Source organism: Ammospiza caudacuta, chromosome 34, assembly GCF_027887145.1.
Source record: "Ammospiza caudacuta isolate bAmmCau1 chromosome 34, bAmmCau1.pri, whole genome shotgun sequence".
NCBI lineage: Eukaryota > Metazoa > Chordata > Aves > Passeriformes > Passerellidae > Ammospiza > Ammospiza caudacuta.
Window position 1 is genome coordinate 4,192,098 of NC_080626.1, and position 21,637 is coordinate 4,213,734.

At 55.9% G+C, this 21,637-nt stretch overlaps 3 protein-coding genes across 5 annotated transcripts; all 3 read left to right on the forward strand.

The window, feature by feature from the left end:
* On the forward strand, positions 1 to 3,133 carry LRRC4B (leucine rich repeat containing 4B; the record flags this gene model as incomplete). The annotated part of the gene is made up of 2 exons (XM_058822723.1): positions 1 to 397; positions 1,668 to 3,133. Coding segments are annotated over 2 exons (1,806 nt in total), but the record flags the coding sequence as incomplete, so codon positions are not given.
* A 6,961-nt stretch (positions 3,134 to 10,094) lies between these two features.
* ASPDH (aspartate dehydrogenase domain containing) lies at positions 10,095 to 16,141 on the forward strand. Of its 3 annotated transcripts, none has more exons than XR_009275866.1 (8): positions 10,095 to 10,117; positions 10,551 to 10,608; positions 11,639 to 11,780; positions 12,679 to 12,763; positions 13,704 to 13,853; positions 14,757 to 14,989; positions 15,689 to 15,860; positions 15,948 to 16,141. XR_009275866.1 is itself a non-coding variant. In XM_058822754.1 (8 exons), the coding sequence occupies exons 2-8, from the start codon at positions 10,554 to 10,556 to the stop codon at positions 15,983 to 15,985; spliced, it is 855 nt and encodes a 284-aa protein (XP_058678737.1). In that variant the 5' UTR covers positions 10,095 to 10,117; positions 10,551 to 10,553; the 3' UTR covers positions 15,986 to 16,141. The 3 variants fall into 3 exon arrangements, 1 of the variants encoding a protein (XP_058678737.1); XR_009275867.1 differs by having other exon boundaries at positions 15,698 to 15,860; XM_058822754.1 differs by having other exon boundaries at positions 15,709 to 15,860.
* A 191-nt stretch (positions 16,142 to 16,332) lies between these two features.
* On the forward strand, positions 16,333 to 21,016 carry JOSD2 (Josephin domain containing 2). Its single transcript, XM_058822755.1, is given in 6 exon segments — positions 16,333 to 16,354; positions 17,097 to 17,304; positions 18,225 to 18,350; positions 19,100 to 19,196; positions 19,198 to 19,295; positions 20,232 to 21,016. Coding segments are annotated over 6 exon segments (651 nt in total). The 3' UTR covers positions 20,332 to 21,016.
* Positions 21,017 to 21,637: the final 621 nt, after the last annotated feature.

A 21,637-nucleotide genomic window follows, 5' to 3' on the forward strand; every position in this document is an offset into this window, starting at 1 on the left:
TTGCTGCTTCTCCCTGATTGCAATTACCAACTAATTACCTCCCCTCCGCAGGTGATCCGCACCGACACCTTCAAGCACCTTCGCCACCTGGAGATCCTCCAGCTCAGCCGCAACCTGGTGCGCAAGGTGGAGGTGGGCGCCTTCAACGGGCTGCCCAACCTCAACACGCTGGAGCTCTTCGACAACCGCCTGACCACGGTGCCCACGCAGGCCTTCGAGTACCTGTCCAAGCTCCGCGAGCTCTGGCTGAGGAACAACCCCATCGAGAGCATCCCCAGCTACGCCTTCAACCGCGTGCCCTCGCTGCGCCGCCTCGACCTGGGCGAGCTCAAGCGCCTCGAGTACATCTCCGAGGCCGCCTTCGAGGGCCTGGTCAACCTGCGCTACCTCAACCTGGGCATGTGTTGGCTTATCTGTCAAGAGTTCTGTTATCATTGTAGTGCAAGGATTCCATGGGGCGATAGGGTTTAGTCCCAAATCCATGGGGCAATAGAGTTTAGTCCTGAATCTTTTATCTTCCCGAATCACGTCGGGGTCACCATTTGTTATCTTATTTATCAAGAGTTCTGTTATCATTGTAGTGCAAGAATTCCATGGGGCGATAGAGATTAGTCCCAAATCCTTTATCTCCCGAATCATGTTGGGATCACCATTTGTTGTCTTATCTATCAAGAGTTCTCTTATCATTATAGTGCAAGGATTTCGTGGGGCAATATGGTTTAGTCCTGAATCCTTTATCTCCTGAATCACATCGGGGTCACCATTTGTTATCTTATTTATCAAGAGTTCTGTTATCATTGTAGTGCAAGAATTCCATGGGGCGATAGAGATTAGTCCCAAATCCTTTATCTCCCGAATCACGTCGGGGTCACCATTTGTTATCTTATTTATCAAGAGTTCTGTTATCATTGTAGTGCAAGAATTCCATGGGGCGATAGAGATTAGTCCCAAATCCTTTATCTCCCGAATCACGTCGGGGTCACCATTTGTTGTCTTATCTATCAAGAGTTCTCTTATCATTATAGTGCAAGGATTTCATGGGGCAATATGGTTTAGTCCTGAATCCTTTATCTCCTGAATCACATCGGGGTCACCATTTGTTGTCTTATCTATCAAGAGTTCGCTTATCATTATCGTGCGAGAATTCCACAGGGCGATAGAGTTTAGTGCCAAATCCTTTATCTCCCAAATCACGTCGGGGTCACCATTGCTTATCTATCCAGAGTTCTCTTATCATTATAGCTCAAGGATTCCGTATCGCCAGAGCTTTTCCCAGTTTACAAAGCATTTATCATTAAGGTCTTTTACTCTCGTATTTGACAAACACCAAGAGGTGGAATTGATCTATTTTGCCAATAGTTTAGTACTCAAATCCAGTTTCCCCGAATCCGTGGGGTTATAGAGTCAAATTCCTGTTGCCCCAAATCCACTGGGTTAAATGGTCAAATTTGGTTTCCCCAAATCCACAGGGCAAAATAGTTCAGTCCGAAATCCACGGGTCATCCGGAATCCACAAGGCAATATATTTTAGACCCAAATCCTTTTTCTCCCGAATCACGTCGGGGTCACCATTGGTTATCTCATATCAAGAGTTCCGTTATCATTACAGTGCAAGGATTATCTTTAGGGGATAACATTACATTTTCCCATCCTGTGCCCCCCTGCAGGCATGTGCAACCTCAAGGAGATCCCCAACCTGACGGCGCTGGTGAGGCTGGAGGAGCTGGAGCTCTCGGGGAACCGCCTGGGCCGGGTGCGGCCGGGCTCGTTCCAAGGCTTGGGCAGCCTGAGGAAGCTGTGGCTGATGCACGCGCGGGTGGCGGCGGTGGAGCGCAACGCCTTCGACGACCTGAAGGCTCTGGAGGAGCTCAACCTGGCCCACAACGACCTGGCCTCGCTGCCCCACGACCTGTTCGCGCCGCTGCACCGGCTGGAGCGCGTTCACCTGCACCACAACCCCTGGCGCTGCGACTGCGACGTGCTGTGGCTCAGCTGGTGGCTGCGCGAGACCGTGCCCAGCAACACCAGCTGCTGCGCCCGCTGCCACGCGCCGCCCGCGCTGCGCGGCCGCTACCTGGGCGAGCTGGAGCCCGGCCACTTCACCTGCTACGCGCCCGTCATCGTGGAGCCGCCGGCCGACCTCAACGTCACCGAGGGCATGGCGGCCGAGCTCAAGTGCCGCACGGGCACGGCCATGACGTCGGTCAACTGGCTGACGCCCAACGGGACGCTGATGACGCACGGCTCGTACCGCGTGCGCATCTCGGTGCTGCACGACGGCACGCTCAACTTCACCAACGTCACCGTGCAGGACACCGGCCAGTACACCTGCATGGTCACCAACGCCGCAGGCAACACCACGGCCACCGCCACGCTCAACGTCTCGGCCGCCGACGCCGCCGCGGCCGCAGCAGCAGCAGCAGCGGCCACCGGTTACACCTACTTCACCACGGTCACCGTGGAGACCACCGAGGGCGCCGGCGGCGACGACCAAGCCCCCCAAACCCCCGCGGCGCCCACGGCGGCCGGTTGGGACCCAGCCGGCGCCTCCACGGCCGCCCCGGCCACGCGCGCCACCGGCAAACCCTTCACCGTGCCCATCACGGCGGCGGCGGCCGGCGCGGCGGCCGGCGGAGGTCTCCAAGATTTGGACGACGTCTTGAAGACCACCAAGATCATCATCGGCTGCTTCGTGGCCATCACCTTCATGGCCGCCGTCATGCTGGTGGCCTTCTACAAGCTCCGCAAGCAGCACCAGCGCCACAAGCACCGCGGCGGCCCCGCGCGCGCCGTCGAGATCGTCAACGTCGAGGACGAGCTGGCCGGGGGTCCCGCCGGCGGCGGCGGAGGCGGCGGCGGCCCCGGCGGAGGCGGCGCCGGGACGGGTGGGGACAACCGGCTGGCGTTGCCGGCGTTGGAGAGGGAGCACCTGGACAGGTACGCGGCGTTGGCTGCCCACTACGGGGGCCCGGCGGCGGCGCTGGGCTGCGGGAAGACGCCGCTGCTCAACTCGGTGCACGAGCCGCTGCTCTTCAAGAGCCCCTCCAAGGAGAACGTGCAGGAGACGCAGATCTGAGATTTTGGGGAGGGGGGGGTTTGGAATGGAACCCCCCCCTAATCAGCCCTTGGACTTTCTACCCCTCCCCAAAAAACTCCCCGAAAAAATCCAGCCGGGAAAGGAAAAACAAAAATTTTGGGGGAGAAAAGGGGAAAAGTAAAAAGTGGGGGAGACTTTGGGGGGGGTGGAGGTGGAGGAGTGGGGGAGATGGGGGAAACAACCCCCAAAAATGGGGGGAAAGTCCTGAAAAAGTCCTAAAAAATGTGTGGAAAAACTGGTGGAAAGGACGGGGGGGAAAACCTTAAAAATGTGGGGGGGGAACTCCTAAAAATGTGTGGGAAAAAGGGGGGAAAACCCCAAAAATGTTGGGGGAAAACCCCTAAAAACTGTGTGGAAAAACTGGTGGAAAGGAGGGGGGAAAAACCTCAAAAATGTGGGGGGGCAACTCCTAAAAATGTGTGGGAAAAAAGGGGAGAAAACCCCAAAAATATTGAGGGAAACCCGTAAAAATGTGTGGAGAAAAGTGGGGGAAACCCCAAAAATGTGGAGGGAAAACCCTGAAAAATGAGGGGGAGACTCTGGAAAAAATGTGGGGGAAACTCCAAAAAATTTAGGGGAGATGCTGAAAAAAACTGGGGGAGACTCTTAAAAAATGCGGAGGAAAATCCACAAAAACGGGGGGAAACTCCTAAAAAAAGTGTGGAAAAAAGGAGGGAAAACCCCAAAAATGTGGGGGGAAACCCCTCAAAAATGGGGGGAGGCTCTGGAGGAATGGGGAGAGACTTCTGGAAAATTCTTTAAAAAGTGTGGGGGGAAATGTCCCAAAAAATGTGGGGGAAATTCCTAAAAAATGTGGGGGAAAACTGCTGGAAAGGAGGGAAAAAAAACCCCAAAAAAAAAGTGGGGAAAAAAACCCTAAAAATGTGGGGAAAATTAAAAAAAAAAAATGGGGGAGATAGCGGAAAAAAGTGGGGGAACTTGAAAAGATGTGGGGGGAAAAACCCTAAAAAATGTGGGGGAGACTCCTAAAAATGGGGAGAAAAATCCCCCCCAAAATGAGGGGGAGACTCCTAAAAAATGGAGGAGATTCTTAAAAAAAAAGAGGGGGGAGACTGGGAAAAAACTGGGGGGAAATCCTAAAAATTGGGGAGGAAAATCCTAAAAAATTGTGAGGAAAGTACTCAGAAAATGTGGGGAAAACTAAAAGATTGGTGGGAGAAACTCATAAAAATGTGGGGGAAATTCTTAAAAATTGAGAAGAAAATTCCTAAAAAAAAAATGGGAAGAGACTCTTAAAAAATTGGAGGAAACTCCTAAAAAATGGGGAGGAAAATCCTAAAAAAAAAGGGGAGAAAATCCTAAAAAATATCAAGGAAAATCCCCCGAAAATGTGGAAGACACTCCTAAAAAACTGGGGGAAAACCCAAAAAATGTGAGGGAAAAGGTCCCTCAAAAAATGGGAAAGACTAGGAAAAAATGTGGGGAAAAACTCCAGGAACAAAGGGAAAAAAAAAAAAAAACAAAAATGTGGGGGGGGGGGAAACCCTAAAAAATGGGGAAAAATCCTAAAAATGTGAGGAAAAAAAAAAACTAAAAAATGGGGGGAAATCCTAAAAAAATATGGGAAAAACAGGTGGGAAAATTATGGACGAAATTTTAAAAATATGAGGGGAGCCCTAAAAAATGTGAATGAAAATCCCCCAAAATATAGAGGGAAATGCCCCAAAAATTGTGGAGGAAACCCCAAAAATGGAAGGGAAACCCTAAAAAATGGGGGGGAACCCCAAAAAATGGGAGAAAAATCCCCCAAAATTGTGAAGGAAACCCTAAAAAAAAAAAAAGGGGGGGAAAACCCCAAAAAAGGTGAATGAAACCCCCAAAAATGTGGAGAAAAATCCCCCCAAAAATGTGAAGGGAACCCTAAAACAATGGGGAAAAAAAACCCAAAAATGGGAAAACCCCCCCAAAAATTATGGAGAAACCCTAAAAAATGAGGTGGAACCCCCCACCCCCCAAAAAATTTCGGGGAACCCCAAAAATAATTTAAGGGAACCCCCCGGACCTGCAGACCTGAAGGAAACCCCAAAAAATTGGGGACCCCCCCAACCCTAAATCGGTGTTGGATGAGATGGAAAACCCCAAAAATGGGGGGACCCCCCCCCCCAAATCTCGAACTTTGGACTTGGTGAAGATGAAGACCCCCAAAAATGGGGGCGAGCCCTCAAAAATGGGGGTTGGACCCCCCCAAAACCACGGACCTGGAGCTGGACCCCCCCCCTCAAAAAAAATAATTTGGGGTGCGAGACCCCCCTGAACTTTGGACCTGTTGCTGCCCCCCCCAAAAAAAATTTGGGGTGCGGGACCCCCCCCTGACCTGCGGAGATGAAGAGGAGCCCCCCAAAAATGGGGGTGGGACCCCCCAAAAAACCACGGACTTGGAGCTGACCCCCTCGCAAATAGAATTTGGGGTGCGGGACCCCCCCCTTGCGGACTCGGTGTTGAAACCCCCCCAAAAATGGGGGGAAAATGTGGGGACCCCCCCCCCCCCAAAATAAGATGGTACCCCCCAAAATTGGGGTTTGGGACCCCCGCCCCGACCCAAAAAAAAATTAAAATTTGGAGCCCCCCCAAAAAATTGGGGTTTGGGACCCCCCCCAAAATTAAGGTTTGGACGTGCCCAAAATGGAGGAAAATGGGGGGGAGACCCCTCAAAATGGAGGAAAAATGAGGGGGATCCCCCCAAAAAAATGAGGGGCGGGGACCCCCAACTTCCTCCCATTCAAGAAACGCCCCCAGCCCCAAATTTGGACCCCAAAAATCCCAAAATTTGACCCCAAAACCCCAAAAATTTGACCAAAAAAAAAAAAATCCCCGAAATTCGACAGCAAAATTTCCAAAATTTGACTGCAAAAACCCCAAAAATTTGACCAAAAAAAATCCCAAATTTGACCCCAAAAACGGGGGGGGACCCCAAAAACGGGGGCGGGGGAGGGGCCGGGAGGGGGGGGGTCGGGGTCGGGGTGGGGGAGGGGCGGGTGGGGGAGGGGCCCGGGGGGGGAATTTTTTAATTCGCCGCGGCCGCAAAGAAGCGAAACTTTCCTACTTTAATAAAAACCCAGCGGGTGTTTCCAACGGCGCCGGGCACGGGGAGGGAGGGAGGGAGGGAGGGAAGGAAGGGGTTAAACCCGGGCGGGGGGCTTTGGGGGGGTTGGGGGTGGGTTTGGGCGGTTTTGGGGTGGGTTTGGGGGGGTTTAGAGGGGTTTGGGGGGGGTTTTGAGCTGGGTTTAGGGGGTTTTGGGGTGGGTTTGGGGGGGTTTTGGGGAGAGTTTGGGGTGGCTTTGGGGGGCTTTGGGGTGGGTTTGGGGGGGTTTGGGGGTGTTTTGAGCTGGGTTTAGGGGGTTTTGGGGTGGGTTTGGGGTGGTTTGGGGGGGGTTTGGGGTGGGTTTAGGGGGGTTTTGGGGGTTTTGGGGTGGGTTTGGGGGGCTTTGGGGGGGGTTAGGGGGTTTGGGGGGGTTTTGGGTGGGTTTGGGGGGGTTTAGGTGGGTTTGGAGGGGGTTTGGGGTGGATTTGGGGGGGTTGGGGGTTTGGGGTGGGTTTGGGCAGTTTTGGAGTGAGGTTTGGGAGGTTCAGGGTGGGCTTAGGGGGTTTGAGCTGGGTTTGGGGTGGGTTTAGGGGGTTTTGGGGTGGGTTTAGGGGGTTTGGGGTGGTTTTAGGGGCGTTTGGGGTGGGTTAGGATGGATTTTGGGAGGTTTAGGGTGGGTTTGAGGTGGGTTTGGGGGGATTTAGGGTGGGTTTGGGGAGGTTTAGGATGGGTTTGGGGTGAGATTTGGGGGATTTGGGGTGAGATTCGGGGGATTTAGGGTGGGTTTGGGGGGATTTAGGGTGGGTTTGGGGAGGTTTGGGGTGGGTTAGGATGGGTTTGGGGTGGGTTTGGGGGGATTTGGGGTGAGATTTGGGGGATTTAGGGTGGCTTTGGGGGGATTTGGGGTGGATTTCGGGGGATTTGGAGTGGTTTGGGGTGGGTTCGTGGGGATTTGGGGTGGGTTTGGGTCGTTGTGGGATTTTTGGGTGGTTTTGGGTTGGTTTTGGGTGATTTTGGAGCGTTTCAGATGTGAGATCAGGGTGGTACCAGGGCTGATTTGGGTTGGGTGGATCAGAGGGTTTTGGGTGGTTTTAGGGTGATTTTGGGGGTGGTTTTGGTGACTTTGGGATGTGAATGACCCTGGACCAGGACATCCCTCGCTGCGATCAAGAACGGTCCAGAAATGCCTCAAAACCACCCCAAAAATACCCCAAAATCACCTCCATAAACACCCCAAAACAACCCCAAAATCCACACCAAAAATATGCCCCAAATTGCCCCCAAAATTCCAAAAAACACCCCAAAAATTCTCCAAAAACTGCACCAAAAATACCCCAAATTATCCTAAAATTCCCCTCAAATTGCACCTCAAAAATACCCCAAAACCCTCACCAAAACCACCCCAAAATTACGCTAAAAACACCCAAAAAATACCCTAAAAACCACATTAAAAATACCCACAAAATACCCTTAAAATCCACCCAAAAGGCCCCAAAACAACCCCAAATTACCCAAAAAGTCCTGAAAAGCCACACCTGAAATATCCCCAAAAAAACCTCATTAAAATGACACCAAAGCCACCTCAAATTACCCCAAAAGTGCCCTAAAAACCACCAGAACTCACCCCAAAAATTCCCCCAAATCCACCCCCAAAAAACCACCCAAAATTACCTAAAACTGCCAAAACATTTCCTAAAAATACCCCAAAAATCAATAACAATACCCAAAATATCCTAAAGATACCCCAAAATCCCCAGAATTACAAAAAAATTCCCCCAAATCACCCAAAAATTCCCCAAACCCCCCCCAAATATCCCCAAATACCCCAAAACCACAAAAATCCCCCCCAATTTCCCCCCAAACAGCAAATTATCCCCAAAATCCCCTAAAACCACCCCAAAAATGCCCTAAAATTACCCCAAAATCGCCCCTAAAATGCCCCCAAAATCCACCTGAATAATCTAAAAAATCCCCAAAATCACCCACAAATACCCCCAAAATCATCCCGAAATACCCCCAAAATAACCCAAAATACCCCCAAACCACAAAAATCCCCCAGAAAACCCCAAATAGCCCCAAAATCCCCTAAACCCGCCCCAAAAATCTCCCCAAAATCCCCCAGATCCCGGGGGGGGGGGGTTCCCGTCTCCCCGCTGTTCCCGTTGCCATGGGAACAGCGCGGTTGCCGTGGGAACAGCGCGGAGGGAGGGAGAGGGCAAAGCACAACGGCGTTGCCATGACGACGGCGGCGCCGAGGGAGGCGGCGTGACCGTTAGAACAGCGCGGGGAGTTTCCATGGTAACGGGAAGGGAGGTGAGGAGGGAGGGAGGAGATTGCGGGAACGGCGGTTGCCACGGGAACGGGAGTGGGCTGTTCCCATAGCAACGGGAACAGCGCTGAAACGCGAATCGCGGCCCCCTCCGGGAAAATTGGAATTGGGGGAGGGGGGGACCCCAAAAATGGAACCCCCCCAGAAAATTTGGGGACTTTTCCCCTAAAAAGGGACCCAGGGATGCGACTCATCCCCCTGACAAAATTTGGGGACCCCCACCCAAAATCTGGGGTTCAAAGGGCGCGAGTTCTCCCCAAAAATGGAGGAAATGGAGGCCCCCAAAATTTAGGGACCCGCCACCCAAAATTTGGGTCTCAAGGATGCGTGCCCCTCATAAATTGGGGACCTCCACCCCAAAAATGGGGTGCCTTTAAATTTGGGGTCCCAAGGGCGTGATCCCCCCAAAAAATTTGGGATCTCGCAAAAATTTGGGGTCTCAAGGTGAGGACCTCCCCCTAAAAATGGAACTTCCCCAAAAAATGGAACCTCCCAAATTTTGGGTACCCTTCCTTAAAAATTTGGGGGTCCCAAGAGCACAACACCCCCCAAAAAAACGGAATCGCACAAAATTTGGGGGACCCCCTCAAAAACTGGGGTCCCAAGGACGTGACCCCACCTTCAAAAAATGGAATCACCTCAAAAATTGGGGTTCCCCACCCATAAAATTTAGGGACACTCCCCAAAAACTGGAATAGCCAGAGATTTGGGGCCCTCCCCTCAAAATCTGGGGTCCCAAGAACACGACCCCCCACAAGAATATGGAACCTCCCAAATATTGGGGACCCCACACCCAAATTTGGGGGTCTCAAGAGCACGACCACCCCCAGTAATGGAATCACCCAAAATTTGGGGAACCTCCACCAAATTTGGGATCCCAAGGGTACAACCCCCCCAAAAATGGAACCTCCCAAAATTTGGGGACCTCTCCCCCAAAATCTGGGATCCCAAGGGTGTGACCTCCCAAAAATGGAACCTCCCAAAATTTGAAGACCCCTTCCCCAAAATTTGGGGTCCCAAGAGCACGACCCCCCCTCCAAAAATGAAATCACCCAAAAGTTGAGGAACCCACCCCCAAATTTAGGGGGTCCCAAAGATGCGACTCCCCCCCAAAAAAATGGAACCATCCAAAAATTGAAGACCCCTCCCCAAAATCTGGGAGTCTCAAGAGCACGACCCCCACCAAAACAAATGGAAATGCCCAAAAATTGAGGACCCCTCCCAAAATTTGGGGATACAAGGAACATGACCCCCCTCCAAAAATGGATCGTCCCAAAATTTGGGAACCCCTCACCCAAAATTTGGGGCCTTAAGGGCGCGACCCCCCCCCCTCCAGAAAATGGAACCACCCACAATTGGGGGTCTCCCCCTACCCCCAATTGGCCCCAAGCCCCGCCCACAAAGAGCTCCAAGCCCCGCCTCCAAAGGCCTTCAAGTAGGGTCAGGCCACGCCCTCAAATCCCACAAGCCACGCCCACAAATTAACTCGGACCACGTCCCCAATGTGCTCCGGGCCCCGCCCACAAATGGCCCCAGGCCCCGCCCCTTGTCCTCAGGCCCCGCCCACACCCGGAAGTGCCCCCGCGGGGGAGGGGGAGGGGCGGGGGGGGCAAAGGGCGCGGGGGGGGAGGGGAGCGAACGCTAATTAGTGAGTGTGGGTTAATTAGGGCGGTTTGGGCATTAATTAAGGGGGTTTGGGGTTAATTGAAGGGGGTTTCGGGTTAATTGAAGGGGTTTGGGGGTTAATTAAGGGGTTTGGGGGGGTTAATTAGTAGGGTTTGGCGCTTAATTAGGTGTTAATTAGAAGGTTAGGGGTTAATGAGGGGAATTTAGGGTTTTAATCAGGGCGGTTTGGGGCATAATTAGGGGAAATTGGGGTTAATTACGAGAATTTAGGGGGGTAATTAGGGGTCTTGAGGGTTAATTAAGGGAGTTTGGGGTTAATTAGTGTTACTTGGGGTTAATTAGTGTTAGTTTGGGTTGAGTAGGGTGATTGGGGGTTAATTGGGGGTTAATTCGGGGTTAATGAGTGTTAATTAGGGGTTAATTAGGGGTTAATTAGCGTTAATTGGCTGCCCCAGGCCATGGAGGAGCAGCCGCAGACTCGGCGCGTTGGGATCCTGGGATACGGACAGCTCGGTACTGGGGATACTGGGATATACTGGGATATACTGGTTTATACTGGGATGGACTGGGATGTACTGGGATGGACTGGGATATACTGGCAGGGACTGGTTTATACTGGTTTATACTGGGTTGTACTGGTTTATACTGGGATATACTCAGTTATACTGGTTTATACTGGTTATACGGACTGGGGATACTGGGTTATACTGGGTTGTACTGGTTGTACTGGTTTATACTGGGTTGTACTGGTTTATACTGGGATACACTGGTTTGTACTGGGATATACTGGGTTATACTGGTTTGACTGGGATATACTGGGATGGACTGGGACGTACTGGTTATACTGGTTTATACTGGTTTATACTGGTTATATGGACTGGGGATACTGGTTTATACTGGTCTGTACTGGGATGGACTGGGATAAACTGGTTATACTGGGATGGACTGGAGGGACTGGGTTATACTGGGATGGACTGGGTTATACTGGTTGTATGGACCAGGGATACTGGTTTATACTGGGATACAAAGAGCTCCGTACTGGGAGCGACTGGGACAAACTGGGGATACTGGTTTATACTGGGGGATACTGGTTTATACTGGGATACAGAGAGCTCGGGACTGGGAGGGGTCACTGGGGACACTGAGGGGACATTGGGGACACTGGGAGGGACTGGGATAAACTGGGAGGAACTGGGGGGGAAACTGGGGGGACACTGGGGACATTGAGAGGGGACACTGGGGTGAACTGGGAGGGGACACTGAGGGGACACTGGGAGGCGATAGGAGGTGCCAGGGGGAGGTGACAATGACAATCCCGACGTCCCCAGGGCCATTCCTGGTGTCACAGAGGGGAGGTGACAGGGAGGAGGTGACAGGGCTGTCCCCAACGTCCCAAATGTCCCCAGGGCCGTTCCTTGGTGTCACAGAGGGGAGGTGACACTGCTGTCCCCGATGTCCCCGCGGTCCGTCCGTCGGTCTGTCCCTGTCCCTGTGTCCCAGGGCTGTGCCAGGGAGGTGACAATGACAGTCGCGGTGTCCCCAGGGCAGTTCCTGGTGTCGCAGCTGCTGTCGCACGGTCCGTCCGTCGGTCTGTCCCTCGCCTTTGTCTGGGCTCGCCGCTGGGAGGCGCTGGAGGCGCTGCCGCCCGCTCTGCGCCTGCGCGACCTGAGCGACCTGCCCAGCACGTGAGGGACCCGAAACGGCCCGAATTCAACCCAAAAATGTCCCCAAAAATGTCCGGGATTCACCACAAAAATGTCCCCAGAATGTCCGGGATTCACCCCAAAAATGTCCCCAAAATGTCCTAAATTCACCACAAAAAACGTCCCCAGAAATGTCCCGGGTTCGCTCCGAAAATGTCCCTAAAAGTGCCCCGAACTGACCCCAAAAATGTCCCAAAAATATCCGGAATTCACCCCAGAAATGTCCCGAAAAATGTCTCAAAAATGTCCTGAATTCAACCCAAAAATGTCCCAAAAAATGGTCCGAATTCAACCCAAAAATGTCCTGAAATCGTCCGGAATTCACCCCAAAAATGTCCCGGATTTACCCTCAAAAATGTCCCCAAAAAAGTCCCAAACTCACCCCAAATTCAAATATCCAAAATCCATCCCAAAACCTCCCAGTTTCACCCCAAACGTCCCAAAATACCCCCCAAAAAAACAGGAAAAAACCAATGTCCCCAAATGTCCCCAAATGTCCCCAATGTCCCCAATCCCCCGATGTCCCCATTGTCCCCAATCCTCCAAATGTCCCCAACGCCCCCCAATGTCCCCGACGTCCCCAATCACCCCAATGTCCCCATTGTCCCCAATGCCCCCCAATGTCCCCAATATCCCCGATGTCCCCAATGCCCCCTGATGTCCCCAATGCCCCCCATTGTCCCCAATGCCCCCATTGTCCCCATTGTCCCCAATGTCCCCAATGTCCCCATTGTCCCCAATGCCCCCCAATGTCCCCGATGTCCCCAATCCCCCTGATGCCCCCATTGTCCCCAATGCCCCCCACTGTCCCCAATGTCCCCGATGTCCCCAATGCCCCCATTGTCCCCATTGTCCCCAATGTCCCCAACGCTGTCCCCAGGGGGGTGGACCTGGTGGTGGAGGTGGCACACCCGTGTGTGACACAGGAGCACGGCGAGGACATCCTGGGACACGCCGACCTCATGGTGACACCGCGCACCTGGCCCCGATGTCCCCAAATCCCCTCAAATGTCCCCAATGTCCCCAAACCCCTCAAATGTCCCCAATGTCCCCAACCTCCCCATGTCCTCGATGTCCCATTGCCCCCACAGACCCCAGTGTCCCCAGTGTCCCCAATATTCCCAATCCCCCCCAATGTCCCCAATGTCCTTGATGTCCCCAATGTCCCAGCGTCCCCGTTGGCCCCAATGTCTCCATTACCCCCAAATGCCCCCATTGTCCCCAATGTCCCCAAATGTCCCAGATTGTCCTCAATGCCCCATTGACCCCATTCCCCCCAATGTCCCCAATGTCCCCGATGTCCCCAATGTCCCCAATGTGCCCTTGTCCCCATTCCCCCCATTATTCTCCATGTCCCCCATCCCCTCAATGTCCCCATTGTCCCCAGTGTCCCTGATGTCCCCATTGCCCCCATTATCCCCATTTCCCCCAATGTCCCCATTGTCCCCAGCTGGGGTCCCCCATGGCGCTGGCATACGCTGTCACCAAGCCCAATGTCCCCAATCCCCCCGTTATCCCCAACGTCCCAGTGTCCCCAATGTCCCCAACGTCCCCAAACCCCCAGTGTCCCCATTGACTGCAATGTCCCCAACGTCCCCAGCACCCCCATTGACCCCAATACCCGCAATGCCCCCATTGTCTCCAATGTCCCCACTGTCCCCAATCCCCCCATTGTCCCCAATGTCCCCAACCCCCCCATTGTCCCCAATGTCCCCATTGTCCCCAATCCCCCCATTGTCCCCAATGTCCCCATTCCCCCCATTATTCCCAATGTGCCCAACGTCCCCAGTCCCCCCATCGTCCCCGATGTCCCCATTGACCCCAACGTCCCAACATCTCCATTGCCCCCAATGTCCCCAATCCCCTCACTGCCCCCAGTGTCCCCACTGTCCCCGTTGTCCCCAGCTGGGGTCCCCCACGGCGCTGGCCGACGCCGTCACCGAGGGGCGGCTGCGGGCGGCGGCGGCGCGCGGGGGCCACACCCTGTACGTGCCCCGGGGGGCGCTGTGGGGCTGCGAGGACATCGCCCGCATGGACCGCGCAGGGACGCTGCAGGTGACACTGGGGACACTGGGGACATTGGGGGTAATGGGGACATTGGGGACATTGGGGACACCGGGGACATTGGGGACATTGGGGACATCGCCCGCATGGACCGCGCGGGGACGCTGCAGGTGACACTGGGGACACTGGGGACATTGGGGACATTGGGGGTAATGGGGACATTGGGGACATTGGGGACACCGGGGACATTGGGGACATTGGGGACATTGGGGACATCGGGGACATTGGGGACATTGGGGACATTGGGGACATCGGGGACATTGGGGACATTGGAGACATTGGGGACATCGGGGACATTGGGGACATTGGGGGCATTGGGGACATCGGGGACATTGGGGACATTGGGGACATCGGGGACATTGGGGACATTGGGGACATTGGGGACATTGGGGACATCGGGGACATTGGGGACATCGCCCGCATGGACCGCGCGGGGACGCTGCAGGTGACACCGGGGACATTGGGGACACTGCAGGTCCATCCCGACACTGTCCCCTGATCTCGTCCTCTGGCTGTGCCCTGTGTCCCCAGAGGGGACAATGACAATGTCCCTGACTGTCCCCAGAGGGGACAATGACACTGACAATGTCCCCTCTGTCTGTCCCCAGGCGCTGAAGGTGACAATGACCAAGGCCCCCGGCAGTTTCCGTGCCCAGGGCTGGCTGTGACAATGACAATGACAGTGACAATGACAGTGACAATGACAGTGACACTGACAATGTCCCTCTGTGTCCCCAGGCGCTGAAGGTGACAATGACCAAGGCCCCCGGCAGTTTCCGTGCCCAGGGCTGGCTGTGACAATGACAATGGCAATGACAGTGACACTGACAGTGACAATGACAATGACAGTGACAATGACAGTGACACTGACAATGTTCCTCTGTCTGTCCCCAGGCGCTGAAGGTGACAATGACCAAGGCCCCCGGCAGTTTCCGTGCCCAGGGCTGGCTGTCCCCGCGCGTGGCGGCCGCGGTGGCCTCGGGGACACGCACGGTGCTCTACGAGGGTCCCCTGCGCCCGCTCTGTCCCCTTGTCCCCAACAACGTCAACACCATGGCGGCCGCCGCGGTGGCAGCGCCGCACCTGGGCTTCGACGGCGTCACCGCCTGCCTGGTGGCCGACCCCAGGTGTGTCACCTGAGTGTCACCTGTGTGTCACCTCCTGTGCGTCATCTGCATCCTCTGAGTGTCCCCTGTGTCATCTGTGTGGCACCTGTGGCACCTCCTGTGTCACCTGTGCTGTTTGTGGCACCTCCTGTGCTGTGTCACCTCTTTGTGTCACCTCTGTCCCCTCACTGTCCCCTCACTGTCCCTCCAGTGCCACCCCAATGTCCCCTCCCTGTCCCCTTATTGTCACCCTCAGTGTCCCCAATGTCCCCTCAGTGTCCCTGTCACTGTCCGCAGTGTCCCCGACTGTCCCCTCATCGATGTCCCCACTGTCCCCTCAGTGTCCCCGACGGTCACATTGTCACTGTCCCTGTCCCCTCACAGTGTCCCCAATCGTCACATCATCACTATGGAGGTCACACACCCTCAGTGTCCCCAAGGTCCCCAATGTCCCTGTCCCCTCAGTATCCCCAATGTCCCCTCAGTGTCCCCAGCTGTCACCTCATCACTGCTGAGGTGTCTCCAATGTTCCTGTCACTGTCACCCTCAGTGTCCCCGACTGTCACCTCATCACTGTCGATGTGTCCCCAATGTCCCTGTCAACGTCCCCAATGTCCCCTCAGTGTCCCCAATGTCCCTATCACTGTCACTCTCAGTGTCCCCTCAGTGTCCCCGACTGTGACATCATCGATATCGAGGTCACATCGGCGTCACTCTCAGTGTCCCCAGTGTCCCCTCAGTGTCCCCGACTGTCACATCATCGATGTCGAGGTCACCGCCGTCCCCGAGGGCGGCCGCTCGCTGACCGTCACCAGCACCCGCCGCAACCCCGCCGAGCCCGGCCGCGTCACCGGCAGCGCCACCCGCCACAGCTTCTGGAGCAGCGTGCAGGGTTTGTCACCTCAGTGTCACCTGTGCCACCACCCCTCGGTGTCACCTGTGCCACCTCAGGCCCGCTCACTCTGTGCCCTCCCCGCAGCCTGCACGGGACACGGCGGCTGCGTCAAGATCTGCTGAGGAGGAACGGCGGGAAAAAAACCCGCGGGGGACGACTTGGGGACGATTTGGGGACATTTTGGGGACAATTTGGGGACAATAAAGACCTGGCAAGGCCTGGAGGTGGTGGCGCCCTTCTTAAAATGGCGGCGGCGAAGAGGCGCGACCTGATTGGTGGAAAAACTGCCGGGAGAAGCGTTCTCACCGCTGATTGGTTGACGCGGCGGTGCAAAGCATCACAGGAAAAAGGTCAAAGCGCTGATTGGTTAGACGCTGAGGAGGGACGTGAGCGGCGCGTTCTGATTGGTTAGCGCCTCGCAAAGCACGACGGGAGTTGTAGTCCGCGGCCCTGGGGGGCAGAGGCCGCCATGGCCCTGGAGGACGCGCGGGGTGAGGAGGGGGCGGCCCAGCCGGATTTTGGGGGGTCCTGAGGGGTCCTGGGGGGTCTTGGGGGGCTCAGGAAGGGCTCGGGGAGGTTTTTGGGGCGTCCGGAGGGGGTTTGGGGGCGAAGGGAGGCGGAGGCCGCACTGAGGGCCCGGGAGGGCGGAAGGGCTGGGGAGGCCTGAGGGGGTTTTGGGGGGTCCCGAGAGGATTTTGGGGGGTCCGGGGGGGGTTTGAGGGTGTCAGGAATTTGGGGAGGGGGTTTGAAGGGTGCTGGGAGGGATTTTGAGGGGATTTTGGGGGGATTTGAGGGATTTTGGGGCAACTTTGGGGGTGTCAAGAATTTGGGGAGGGGTCCTGAGGGAATTTGGAGGTGTCAGGAATTTGGGGAGGGGGCTTGAGGGGGATTTAGGGGGTTCTGGGGGGTCTCTGGGAGGGATTTTGAGGGGATTTTTGGGGCGGTCTCAGGGGTCTGGAGGGGTTTTGGGGTTCCTGAGGGGAATTTGGGGGTGTCAGGAATTTGGGGAGGGGTCTCGGGGGGGATTTGATGGAATTTGGGGAGGGGTCTTGGAGGAGATTTGGTGAAATTTTGGGGGGATTTTGAGGGAATTTTTGGGGGAATTTGAGGAGGGGCCTTGGAGTAAATTTGATGAAATTTGGGGGGAATTCGAGGGAATTTTGGGGAGGAATTTGAGGAGGGGGTCTCCCCAAATTTGAGTCTGGGGTCTCACAGTTCCCACTCTCCCCGCAGCCCCCCAGGCCTCCCTGGATTTGGGGGGGGTCCTGGGGGACCAGGAGCTCCCCGACGTGGGGGGGGGGCTGCCCGGATTTGGGTCTGGGGTCCCGGGGGTGCCGTACCACGAGCGGCAGCGCCGGCAGCTCTGCGCCCTGCACGCCCTCAACAACCTCCTGCAGCGGCCCTGGCTGAGCCAGGCCCAGGCCGACCGCATCTGCCAGCGGTGAGACCCCAGACCCAATTCGGGGAAGGGTCCCGGGGGCGTTGGGGGCTCCGGGGAGGGGTCTTGGGGGGGTTTTAGGGTGGTGGGAGGGGGTTTGGGGGGGGTTTAGGGGAGTTTCTGAATTTGGGGAGGGGTCTCAAGGCTGTGGGGAGGGGTCTCAGAGGGATGCCTTAATTTGGGGAGGGGTCTCAGGGGGGATTTCCCCCATTTAAAATGACGTCATTGCTTTGAGGGATCCCATTGGCGCTTTAAGGGATCCAGTTGGGTCTGGGGTCTCCAGTGGGGTCCCAGGGAGGCTCAGGGTTAATTTGGGGAGGGGTCTTGAGGGATTTCCCAAATTTGGGGAGGGGTCTCAGGGGGGGTTTCCCCCATTTAAAATGACGTCATTGCTTTGTGGGATCCCCAATTGGCGCTTTAAGGGATCCAATTGGGTCTGGGGTCTCTCAGGCGGGGATTCCCCTCCCCAAATTGGGTCTGGGGTCTCTGGGGATGTCCAGGTTAATTTGGGGAGGGGTCTTGAGGGATTTCCCATATTTGGGGTGGGGTTTCCCCATTTAAAATGACGTCATTGCTTTGAGGGATCCCATTGGCGCTTTAAGGGATCCAATTGGGTCTGGGGTCTCTCACGGGGGGATTCCGCTCTCCAAATTGGGTCTGGGGTCTCCAGTGGGGTCCCAGGGAGGCTCAGGGTTAATTTGGGGAGGGGTCTTGAGGGATTTCCCATATTTGGGGTGGGGTTTCCCCATTTCAAATGACGTCATTGCTTTGAGGGATCCCATTGGCGCTTTAAGGGATCCAATTGGGTCTGGGGTCTCTCAGGCGGGGATTCCCCTCCCCAAATTGGGTCTGGGGTCTCCAGTGGGGTCCCAGGGAGGCTCAGGGTTAATTTGGGGCGGGGTCTCACCCGGAAGCCCCCCCAGGTTGGCCCCAAACTCGCGGCCCAACCCCCACCGGAGCCTGCTGGGATTGGGCAATTATGACGTCAACGTGGTGATGGCGGCGCTGGGCATGCTGGGATTGGCGGCCGTGTGGTGGGACAAGCGGCGGTGAGACCCCAGACCCAAATTAACCGAATGAGAGAGCCCCCAGACCCAATTCCCCAAATTCCCTGAGACCCCAGACCCAAATTAACCGAATGAGAGAGCCCCCAGACCCAAATTAACCGAACGAGAGAGCCCCCAGACCCAATTCCCCAAATTCCCTGAGACCCCAGACCCAAATTAACCGAACGAGAGAGCCCCCAGACCCAATTCCCCAAATTCCCTGAGACCCCAGACCCAAATTCCAGACCCCTCCCAGGACCCCAGGCCCAAATCTGGGACCTCTCACCCCAATTCCAAACCCCTCAGAGCCCCCAGACCCAATTCCTTCCCCCTTCCCCTTTTCCCACCGCCATTTCCCACTCCCTTCCCTTTAACTCCCCGTTAACTAATGAACTAATTAATGAATTAATTAATTAATTAACCACCTAATTAATGAACGCAGCCCCCTGGAGCGGCTGTGCGTGCCCCGCGTGCTCGGCTTCCTGCTCAACGTCCCCTCGCGGGTGACGCTGGGGACCCCAGCCCCAATTAACGAGTTAATTAATGAACGCTGGGGACCCCAGCCCCAATTAACGAGTTAATTAATTAATGCTGCAGCCCCCTGGAGCGGCTGTGCGTGCCCCGCGTGCTCGGCTTCCTGCTCAACGTCCCCTCGCGGGTGACGCTGGGGACCCCAGCCCCAATTAACGAGTTAATTAATGAACGCTGGGGACCCCAGCCCCAATTAACGAGTTAATTAATTAATGCTGCAGCCCCCTGGAGCGGCTGTGCGTGCCCCGCGTGCTCGGCTTCCTGCTCAACGTCCCCTCGCGGGTGACGCTGGGCGCGCTGGCGCTGCCGCTGCGCCGCCCCCCACTGGCTCTGCGTGCGCCCCTTCGGCCCCGCCTTCTACAACCTGGACTCCAAGCTGGCCACGCCCACCCGCATCGGGGCGGAGCCGCAGCTCAGGTGACACCTGGGGACATGGGGGCGGACACCTGGATGGGATCTGGGGACACCAGGGTGGCATTTGGTGGCACTTCGGGAACATCTCAGGTGGCATCTGAGTGCTCCTGGTGGCACCTGGAGACACCTGGAGGCACCTGGGGACGTCTGGGGACACCTGGGGACATTTGGATGGCACCTGGGGACACCTGGGCACATTGGGGTGGTACTTGGGGACGCCTGGACGGGATTTGGTGGCACCTCGGGGACACTTTGGGGACACCTTGGGTGGCATCTGGGGGCTCCTGGTGGCACCTTGGGACACCTGGATGGCACCTGGGGACCTTGGGGACACCTTGGGGACACCTTGGGGACATTGGGATGGCATCTGGGGACAGTTTGAGGACATTGTGTTGGCATTTGGTGGCACTTTGGAGACACTTTGGGGACACCTGGGCTCCAAGCTGGCCACGCCCACCCACGCCGGGGCGGAGCCGCAGCTCAGGTGACACCTGGGGACATCACGGGGGGGGGGGGGGGGTGGAGCTTGGGGACACCTGGATGGGATCTGGGGACACCAGGGTGGCATTTGGTGGCACTTCAGGAACATCTCAGGTGGCATCTGAGTGCTCCTGGTGGCACCTGGAGACACCTGGGGACACCTGGATGGCACTTGGGGACACTTGGATGGCAGCAGGGGACACCTGGGGACATTGGGGTGGCACTTGGGGACACCTGGACGGGATTTGGTGGCACCTCGGGGACACTTTGGGGACACCTTGGGTGGCATCTGGGGGCTCCTGATGGCACTTTGGGACACCTGGATGGCACCTGGGGACACTTTGGGGACACCTGGATGGCACCTGGGGGCTCTTGGTCGCTCCTGGAGGCACCTGAGCGGCATCTGGGGACACCTGGTTGTCACCTGGTTCTCACCTGGTTGTCCCCGTCTGTCCCCAGGGAGTTCCTGCGCTCGGCGCTGGCCCCGGCGCCCTCCGAGCTCCTGCTGGTGGTGACGCGGGACGTGGAGGAGGCGGGCACCTGGCTGAGTCCCGAGTGACACCTGGGAACACCTGGGGGACACCTGGGGGACACACCTGGGGGACACCTGGGCACACCTGGGTGACACCTCAGGGACACCTGGAGACACCTGAGTGACACCTGAGTGACACCTGGGCACACCTGGGGACACCTGGGTGACACCTGGGGGACACCTGGGAGGCACACCTGGGGGACACCTGGGCACACCTGGGTGACACCTCAGGGACACCTGGAGACACCTGAGTGACACCTGAGTGACACACCTGGGCACACCTGGGGACACCTGGGTGACACCTGGGGACACCTGAGTGACACCTGGGCACACTTGGGGACACGTCAGGGGCACCTGGAGACACCTGAGGGACACCTGGGTGACACACCTGAGTGACACCTGGGCACACCTGGGGGCACCTGAGTGACACCTGGGTGACACACCTGGGCAAACCTGAGGACACCTGGGAGACACCTGGAGACACCTGAGTGACACCTGGGGACACCTGAGTAACACCTGGGCACACCTGGGGGCACCTGAGTAACACCTGGGCACACCTGGAGACACCTGGGTGGCACCTGGGGACACCTGGGGGCTCTTGGGGACACCTGAGTGACACCTGGGTGGCACCTGGGCACACCTGGATGGCACTTGGGGACACCTGGGCACCTCAGTGGCAGCAAATCCCTCCCAGAAAGGATTAAAAGCGATCGGTGGCAGCTTCGTGTCTGTGTACTGGGACTAAAATCCCCCAATTTTACCGAATTTACCCCAAAATTCCCACATTTAACCCCAATTTTCCCGAATTGACCCTAAAATCCCCTATTTTCACCCCAAAATTCCCGATTTTCTCCCCTTCATGGCCAGGGGCGGGAAACCCGTCACGGGGGCGGTGCCAAGCCCTAAGCAGGCGCTCTGATTAGCTCTCTGCATTGATTGACAGCTGCATTCATGCAAAGCACCCAATCAGAGCGCGGCGTGGGGTTTCGAGCGCCAGGCGGATCAAAATCCCCCAATTTCACCCCAAAATCTCCAAATTTCACTCCAAAATGGACAAATTCCAGCTCAAATTTCAGTTTTGCCCCAAATTTCACCTCAGAATCACTGAATTTTGCCTCAAATCCCGAATTTATTTACAAACAACCAAATCCCCAAATTTCACCCAAAATGGCTGAATTCCAGCCCAAATCTGTGAATTTCACCTCAAAATCCCCGAATTTCACCCCCAAATCTTCAAATTCCACATCAAACTTCCCAAAATCTCCAAATACCCCCACAAAATTCTAAAATCTCACCCCAAAATCTTCAAATTCCATCTTAAAACCCCAAATTT